The sequence below is a fragment of the Mobula birostris genome, chromosome 19, assembly GCF_030028105.1.
Source record: "Mobula birostris isolate sMobBir1 chromosome 19, sMobBir1.hap1, whole genome shotgun sequence".
In the NCBI taxonomy this organism is placed as follows: domain Eukaryota; kingdom Metazoa; phylum Chordata; class Chondrichthyes; order Myliobatiformes; family Myliobatidae; genus Mobula; species Mobula birostris.
The window spans coordinates 15336332-15346040 of record NC_092388.1 but is presented as its reverse complement, the minus strand read 5'-3'; the positions used below and the strand labels follow the sequence as shown (position 1 = coordinate 15346040).

Genomic DNA, 9709 nt, shown 5'->3' with positions numbered 1-9709 from the left:
CCCAGTGTCTCTCTCTCTGACCCCATATTTTCTCTTTCTCTCTCTCTCTCTCGCTGACCTTCTTGTTGTGTTGTTTTATGGCGGTTGGCAAACCAGCTTTAAGGTGCATTACCGCCACCTGCTAGACTGGAGTGTGGATCGTTGGATAAACAGGAGAAGGGAAAAGAATTGCATTCCCAATAGTCTATATAATAAACCTGAGTCTTTCAGATACTTCATGATACAGATCTGTATTTCTCTTGAATTCCCTTGTAAAACGTCTTCTATACCCAGATCAGTTTGTTTTGTTTATCTTAAGCGCTCCTATTATCTTCACTCTTTCTTTTTGATACTGCTTACATTTTATCAGTACATGTTCAACTCTTTCTTCTCTCTCTGACCCGGTTCTATGGCTGTGGGGGCCTCGTGCAGTTTTATAGAGCTGTTCGAAGAAATGCCTGAGACATTTTTCTACATTTAAATATATACTGCTCTCATTTTTTTCTACTTTTCTCTTTCTTCGCATTTCGGTGATCTCGGTCATCTCTTGTTCTACTGTTGCTGCTACTGCAGGCGGTAGGTACGGCACCTCGAGGCCCTGAGAGGCTGGTCGCCCGGGTGACGCATTAGTGCGCCGAGGTGGTCATGGCGCGGCGGCTGCGGGCGGCCGAGTGAGGTCGGAGCGGCGGCTCCAGCCCGGCAACATGATGCCTGGGGAATCGCGTTCGCAGGCGGCGGACACCGGGCCCGGCTCCGCGGACTCGGGCTCCGGGACCGGCCCCGCCCCCTGTCAGAACTGTTACAGCTTGCAGCAGGTAAACTCGCCGAGCGGCCGGGTTGGGTGGAAGGGAGGGAGGGACGGACGGAAGGAGTGACAAGTGTGAGGGAGAGGGAGGTGTGAGGGTGAGAGGTAACGGTGCCTGGTGGAGAAGGAGGGGTTAGCAAGTGTGTGGGTGCGGTAACTATGGATTCAGGGGGTAGCTGGGGAAGGGAGAGTGGGCGGGATGACTGAGGGTTGGGGATATTAGTAAACAATAATAAATAAAGTGAGTTAACGTCGGGTCACGACGCTGGTAGGGTGGGGCGGGGGGCGAGGAGGGTCAATGCCGGGTCATGTCAATGGGGGCGTAGGTGGGTTGTGGTTAACTAGTTAACACTGGTGGGGGTAAAGGGGATTGTTTTAACACTGGGTCACAACATGAGAGATGGAGTTGGGGGTGTGGTTTGTTAACACGGGGTCACGGTGGTGGGGTTAAAGGATGGGGGTTATATCCAGGTCATGGTGGTGAGGTGGAGTTGGGGGGGTGGTATTAATGCCAGGTCATGGTGATGGGGGTCGGTTAGTAATGCTAGGTCACAGCGCTGGGGTTAGAGGATGGGGGTTAAAGCCGGGTCATGGTGCTGCAGGTGGAATAGTGGTGGGGTTAATGGCGGGCTATGGGAACTAGCTGGTTAACACTGGGTCCAGTGCAGTTGAAGGATAACTCAAATAGACTATTCTTTGGATAAATAAAATAGATTTACTTCTATTGGTCCCAGACATGCAAGTGAGATGTGGTCCACGCAATCTCTCTGATTATATAGAGTGTTATTGTTGTACGTATGAGTGGAACACATTTCTAATGCATGCAGAGCCATCAGTGCGAATGAGCTCCTGATCTATTGTTGCTCGTGTCATTAGCCCTGCGTGACCCGTGGATGTGATGAATATACAGCTGCTTTAGCTTGACTTCAGATTGCTGCAGCATCGTCCATCGAGGGCCTTTGGTCCTATCTCCACAAGAATCCTTGAGTTAGCTCTGTTATCTCCATATATATGTCAGCACTGAGACAGTTTAGTCTAGCATCTCCCCACAGCTTCTGCCATTCTTTATATGTTTGTGATATATTGTCCTTTGTTCAGTGAACGCATCTGCATATTTTGTAGCTAACAATTTCCCTTTGCTAACTCCTTAAATTGCCCCTGAACTCCCCTAATTATAATTTCAAAAGATTGACACACATAACACTTCTCTTTGTGATTCTTCTATAGGGAGATTTTTTAAATTATGTCCATATACCCAACTCAGTTAGTCCTCTTGTATGCTGTACTAAAATTCCAGTCAGATTTGCAGAAAAGAGATCATGTACAGTGCCTATAAAAATATCCCTCCCCCCCCCCCCCGGAAGTTTTCATGTTTTATTGTTTTACGGCATTGAATCACAGTAGATTTAATTTGACTTTTTTGACACCGATCAACTGAAAAAGACTCTTTCGTGTCAAAGTAACAACAGATCGCTACAACGTGATCTAAGTTACTTACAAATATAAAACACAAAATTGTCTCCTTAAATAAGTCTCACTTGTGAATGGAAATAACTTTTCCTTGCAACTTCGTCAGATCACTGAGTGGAATGTGCTCAATCAGGAGTTAAATGTTCATCATTCTGAAGGTTCTGTTGACCTGACTCCACCCTTAATGACTTCTCACTGGTCACTTTTATAAGGCTCTCCCATTCTTGCTGAGAGAAAACCTTGTGCGTTAAGTTTTACCTCATACTCTGTCATGATTTCTCAATCATTGGTAGATATAGGACAGCACAGTAACACTATTATAGCATCAGTGATCAGCACACAATTTTTGCCACCGTCTGTAACGGGTTTGTAGATTCTCCCTGTGATTGTGTGGGTTTCCTCTGGGTGTTCTGGTTTCCTCCCACCATTCAAAGATATACAGGTTAGGGTTACTAAAGTTGTGGGCATGCTATGTTGGCAACACCTGCAGGCGGTGAGGGACGGGGACTTGAAACTGTCAAGGCCACGGTCCTGGAGGCATCCATGAGTTTGTCAGGAAGGTGACCCCTTAGGATGACCTGCCGGGAGATTTCCTCAGACAACAGGCAGGGGAGGAGGACCAGAGGCCACGGCAGGACAAGCCACTGCACAGGATGTACCATCACCAGGTATCGGAGGTGGCTGGCATAAGGAAGTCCTACCGATGGCTAGAAATGGCCGGGCTGAGGAACCACAGAGACGCTGCTCATGGCTGCACAGGAACAGGCGCTGATCACAAGAGCAATAGATGCAGGCGTCTTATCACACCAGATGAGACCCAAGATGCAGACAGTGCAAGGAACCTACTGAAACCAGCACAGGGTGCAAGATGCAGGCAGAGACAGCATACACTGGACGACACAACCACGTTGCAGAAATTGTGTACAGGAACATCTGCGCTGAGTATGGGTTGGACTCTCCCAAGTGCAAATGGGAAACACCTGAGAAGGTCGTGGAGAATGACAGAGTTGAGATCCTGTGGGACTTCCAAACACAGACTGATAAGCAGGTACTGGCCAACCAACCAGACATAGTAATACTGGACAAGGAACAGAAGAAAGCAGTACTGTAGTAAAAGATGTGGCAATCCCGAATGACAGTAACATCAGGAAGAAAGAACATGAGAAGCTGGAGGAATATCAGGGCTTGAAAGAGCTGATGGAAAGGATGTGGAAGGTTAAAGCCAGAGTAATCCCGGTGGTGATAGGAGCTGTGACACCTGGACTAGGACAGTGGCTCCAACAAATCCCGGGAACAACATCTGAGATTTCTAAAGTCAGTCTAAGATCCAAAATTGCAATCTTTGAGAACTTTGACTATTTCTCACAGTTATTTTTTTTCCATATTGTATCTCCTTCATTGATTACCCAGTATCTTGTAGCACCCAAAGCTAATTGATCTCCTTTCAGGTGGAGGTTGGACAGTTTGTCTTAAACTATGTAGTACAGGATTCCCAACCATTTTTATGCCACGGACCCGGACCCCTACCGTTAACCAAGGGGTCCATGGTCCCAGGTTGGGAACCCCTGATATACTATGACAACTCAAGTAAACCTGTTTCTTGCTTACATTTACAACATGTATTTAACTGCTACACAGTTTAGTATCGCTTGCTCATCGTTTCCTCTCAGGAAAGTTGATCTTGCCTTTTATCTGGTGCCTGGCTGATCTTGTAGGCATAATTTTTGTCACATGCTACCTGGCTCTGCTGGAGTACGCGTCAATAATAATTTTATTTGAGTGGATGATGCTTTTTATTTTGTCAATTCTTTGCACTTGCTGACGTGTCGAGCATTGGATTATTGATCTAAAGTTCTTTGTTGGCAGAAGTAATACAATTTCCTAAAAAAAGAACATTAATCTCTCTATGGCTTGGCTTAACATGAAAAGCTGAGGCTTTTCAAGTGTTTAATAAAATGGGCCAAAGGACTAGGTATTAGGGTGCTGGCCTAACTCTCAAATCTATTTTCATCTGATTGATGTCAGTATGTACTTATTTGTAAAGCACAGATAGCAGAGGACTTTTGTGATACTTGTGTCTTAAAGTTGAAGTGAAGAGACTGAATGTGTAGGTTCTCGTTCAGCTGCAGTTCCACCTTCGTTTTGTTTATTAGATGCAGTTTTCTATCTACCCAAAAGCATTAAATTGTGTATTAGTTTGTGTTATTCTTCCATATGAATATTAAAGAACCTGAACCTTTGAGGAAAGGCAGGTTTATTAACTAATTTAACTATTAAAGCATGAAAACCCACAGGCAGGTCTATAGCTCTGGGGTGGGTTAACATTTTAACTCTTCAATTTGTGCATGGATTTGTGATATCAAGGTTATTTTTGCAATAATATGAAACATTTTAAACTTCTACATTAAGTAATAGGCTTTTAAATTCTTTGAGTAGTCAGTCACAGAAAAGTACAGCACAGAAACAGGCCCTTCAGCCCATCTAGTCCGTGCCAAACCATTTAAACTGCCTACTCCCATCGACCTGTACCCGAATCTTAGCCTGCCGTACCCCTCCTGTACCCACTTCTCTTAAACGTTCAAATCAAGCTCGCATGCACCACTTGCACTGGCACCTCGTTCCACAACCTCACGACCCTCTGAGTGAAGAAGTTTTCCCCCATGTTCCCTTTAAACATTTTACCTTCCACCTTTTACCTTTGACCCCATATTTATAGTCCCACCCAACCTCAGTGGAAAAAGCCTGCTTGCATTTACCCTATTTATACCCCTCATAATTTTCTATATGTCTACCAAATTAACACTTAACACTTAGAGTATGAGAACACTCAGTCCTCTTCTATTGTCATTTAGAAATGCATACATGCATTAAGAAATGATACAATGTTTCTCTGGGGTGATATCACAGAAAACAAGGCAGACCAAAGACTAACACTGACAGAACCACTTAATTATAACATAATAGTTACAGCAGTGCAAAGCAATACCATAATTTGATAAAGAACAGACCATAGGCACAGTAAAAAAAAGTCTCAAAGTCCCGAGTCCCCTATAGCAGGCGGAAAAAGGGAGAAACTCCCTGCCATAAACCTCCAGGCACCGTCAACTTGCCGATAGCTTGGAAGCAGCCGATCCTAGCCAACCCTGAGTCCATCCGTCCGAAAACTCTGAGCTTCTGACCAGCCTCTCCAATACAGCCTCCTGAGCGCCATCCTCTGCCGAGCACCTTCGACCTCTCCCCAGCTGCTGAAACACGCAAAGCCAAGGATTTTGAGGCCTTCAGCTCCAGAGATTCCGGTTACCACACAGTAGCAGCAGTAGCAAAGCGGGCAGTTCAGAAGTTTCCCAGATGTTCCGCTGTGCACTCACGTCTGTCTCCATCAAATCAGGATTGTGCACGGTTCCCTACTTGACAAATAACAGATATTCAACACGGATTTTTTTCACTCAATCTTCTATGTTTCAAAGAATAAAGTCCTAACCTATTCAGCCTTTCCTTTTAACTTGGGTCCTCCGGTCCCAGCAACATCCTTGTAAATTTTCTCTGTACTCTTTCAACTTTGTTCGTATCTTTCCTGTAGGAAGGTGACCAAAACTGCACACACTACTCCAAGTGACACCTCACTAACATCTTATACAACTGCAACAAAACAAGCTGTCTCCTGTACTCAATACTTTAATGAGTGGCACATACAAAATGCTCAAGGAGCTCAGCAGGTCAGGTAGCATCTTTGGAAAGGAATAAACAGCGGACATTTTGGACCTTCATCAGGACTGGAAAGGAAGGGGGTAGAAGCCATAATAAGAAGGTGGGGGGAGGGGGAGGAGTCAAAGCTGGAAGGTGATGGGTAAAGACAGGTGGGTGGGGGAGAGGAATGAAGTGAGAAGCTGGGAGGTGATAGGTGGAAAAGGTAAAGGGCTAGGGAAGAAGGAATCTGATAGAAGAGGGAAGTGGACCATGGGAAAAAGGGAATGGGGAGGGGGGGAGTGATAGGCAGGTAAGAAGAGAAGAGTCAAGAGGGGAGCTAGAGTGCGAAATGGAAGAAGAGGGAAGGGGGAGGCGGAAAATTTATTTAAACACTTTTTCTATCTTTAAGTTGAAAGCAAGTAAATATCTATCAGTAATCCCACATTTTGAATTCAATCAGTCATTGCTAAGACCCTAACAGCCCACTTCTAATAAATAATAGGTCACCCATCCCAGAATGAAAGCAGGTTCTCATTGTAGATTTGTACTACAACAGTGTTATCAGTGCTCTGTCCCAGTAGCAAAGCTGTAACATCAGTGCAGCTAACCAGTATTTCATGATTGATTTAGAGCTTCCTTCAGAGGGCAGAAGAACATGTATAGAATGGTATTTGAGATGTGGCTGTTAGAGGAGCGAACTTAGAACATTTCTCATTTGGCTATTTCAGAAAGTTCAACCAGGCCAGGACGTACAGAGTGAAACTAAGACACTTAGGAGTGTCATTGAACAGAGACCGAGAGGCACACGTACATAGTGGCAGCACAGGTAGAGAGACAGGGTGTAAAAGCTATGTGGTGTGCTTACATGGTGTAAGAGTTAGAATGATATGTCACAGTTGCCTAAAACTGGTGGTTAGACCACATTTGGAGTATTGTATGCCATTCTGGTGGCCACACTATAGGAGAGATGTGATTAAGCTAGAGAGGGTCAACAAAAGATTCGCCAGCATGTTGCCTGGACTGGAGGGCTTGAGTTATAAGGAGCAATTGAATTGGCTGGGACTGTTTTCTTTGAAGGAGGTTGAAGATTGATCCTATTTAGTAGCAATTCCCTACCTGGAGTCCACGGACCCCTTGGTTAATGGTGGGGGTCCATGGCTTAAAAAAGTTGGGAACTCCTGCTCTAGGGGTTTATAAAATTAAGAGGGGCATGGATAGAACAGATGGTCAAAGCCTTTTCCTTTTGAATCTAGAGGACATTGGTTTAGGGTGGGAGGAGGGAAAATTTAACGGGGATCTGAGGAGCAAGCTGTTTTAAACAGATAGCAAGGGGTACATGGAATGAGTTTCCAGAGGAGATGGTAGACACAGGAACTATTACAATATTTAATGAAAACATTTGGACAAATACCCAAATCGGATAGGTTTAAGGGGACTTGGGCCAAACATGAGTAAATGGGATTAGAGTAAATACGTCTTCGTCAGCATAGAAAAGTTGGACCAAAGGGCCTTTTCAGTGCTGTATCACTCTGTGAATCTATGATTTAATTTGCCTAAACAGCCAAAGTATATTAAAAATGTGTTCCTGGTTATTTGAGGTACTTTCTCCACAAGCTTGATGGTCAAAAGATTTATTACTTCTAGTGATACAATACTTCAGTTGTGGGAAATATGAATAGAGACAGGAAATATTTTATTTGAAGTTTCTACAATGTACACTGTTTAGTTGCTGAATTTCTTTAAATCATCATTTCATTTCAGTATCAAAATATTGAACATTGGTAAGTCTGGGGTAAATTATGTAGAGAACTGCATTCCCTGAAAAATATTTACTGGAAGGTCCTGGTGAACTGGGGCCCGGTTAATTTTCATGGAGAGTAAAGAGCATTTTAGTGTTGAGCTTCGAGGTATTCTGATGTTTAAATATTGATAATGTTAAGACATTATAAGCAGTAGGAACAGTTTAAGAAGTAAATTCTGCAGCAAAAATTACAGATTTTCCTCAGTTTTAAGGAAATACATAGGAGTGATGGGAATGGTCTGAAATGTAGCATCTGTTCAATGGGCTGAATGTCTTATGTCATAAGAAAATATAATGTCTCATTTCATAATTATTGTTTTATTTTAGAAAATAGTAAAACATTTTTATGATTAATCTGTAAAAGCAGTATGTATGTTATCTGAATCGGTTGTTATAAATCATCAATGGTGTAAGTTAGAAAAGAGAGGTTTTTAAGAAAATTGGACTTCAACAAGTATGACTGATCCAAAAGCGTTGCCAGTAGTTTAAAAAAAATCAGTATTTTCTGCATTTTGATCTACAGCTTTTGTTTTTCTTTCAGAGTTTAAATGAATATGTAGCTGCATTTATTGCACTGAAACAGAAAATCATCGACACAGAGTAAGTCTGCTAAGTCATAGCTCATTGTAAAAGTAAAGAAATGATATTTAACATCAAAAACTATCTACTATTGAACATAAACCCCACTATTTCAATCACTTCTGTATCTGAGGAGACAAAAGCCATCATCTTCAGTACCTATCCAGCAGCTGCTCATTGATATATTTGTAATACAGATGTATTTGAAACCATACCTGCTTCATTATTAAGACTATATGCTTTCATCTCCACCATGCTGCCTAACATCCTTCCACTGAGGTCCACATGCTTCCCTTTGTTACCTATAAACTTGAGGTGTGCATTTGGCACATATAGGTCACCTTTATCTTACATTCTATGAAAACTTGAGCTTATCCAAAACTCTCCTTGAAAATATCATAAGTCGTATAACATCAGTTTTAAAGACCTCCAATAACATGGCACACTGTCTCTGTAAAATCCTCTAGGATCCTGATTTGCTGAGGATTCATGGTTCCTCCAATTCTGAACTGCTACAAATTCAATTTAAATAATTTAACTTTTGAGTGCATTCAACATCAATAGTCCTAATTTCAAGAATTTCTTATACAAGTTCTTGTCTCTTTCACTCTTTCCTCAATTAAGAGTTTCCTTGAACATCTTTTTAGGCCAACTTTAGTTAATAGTTGTGTGAAATACTTTCAGGCACTTCAGTTTGTAAACAATGCTGTCTCAAATGCATATGGATGAAGTTGAAAAGAAAACTCAGAAATATTTTATCTGACATGAAATATTTATTTTCTTTTTCCAGTCATGTTCTCGCAGAATATCAGAAGAAATGTGATGATATCCTTTGTACCATGCAGATATAGTGTTGAACTTTAATTTAAGAAATGTCAAAGCTTCCTTGCCTCTTTCCATCTGATCAGAATCAGGTTTATTATTACTGAGATATGTTGTGAAACTTACTGTTTTGTAAATCAAATCAAGTTTAATTATCATTCAACTGTACTTGGATATAGTTGATCGAAACAGTGTTCCTCTGGAGCCAAGATGCAAAACATACATAGAACATTCAAAATAACAAGCCAAAAAAAACCCACTTATATAACCCAAGACCCTGAGTGACATGTCCCACAAATTGATGGCACAGTTCCTGGCAGTCCAACCTGTCATCCTACCAATTGAACACTGGAGGGCAGCACCGGGGAAGGTCAGCCCCCAGCCGAGCACGAACAGCACACTGTACTGCCTCCAGCGTCTCCTCTCCCAGATTGTAGCAGCAGGCAAGCTTGGGGCATAGTCCTCGCTACAGCCGAGGCCGCGCAGCTCCCACGCTGCCTGTCACACCACCAAACAAGGGAAAGGGGCCTGCGGTATCTTGTATTATCATTATCCTACAGGGTCTT

At 42.7% G+C, this 9709-nt stretch overlaps 1 protein-coding gene across 1 annotated transcript in view; it reads left to right on the top strand.

Annotated features, from left to right (window-relative positions):
• Positions 1–603: 603 nt before the first annotated feature.
• Positions 604–9709, top strand: part of ice1 (KIAA0947-like (H. sapiens)) — a 49821-nt gene continuing 40715 nt past the window's right edge. Inside the window, exons 1-3 of the mRNA XM_072283272.1 lie at positions 604–794; positions 8284–8342; positions 9112–9147. Coding sequence (XP_072139373.1) covers positions 684–794; positions 8284–8342; positions 9112–9147 — 206 coding nt within the window. The 5' untranslated portion in view covers positions 604–683. The remainder of the gene's footprint in view (positions 795–8283; positions 8343–9111; positions 9148–9709) is intronic.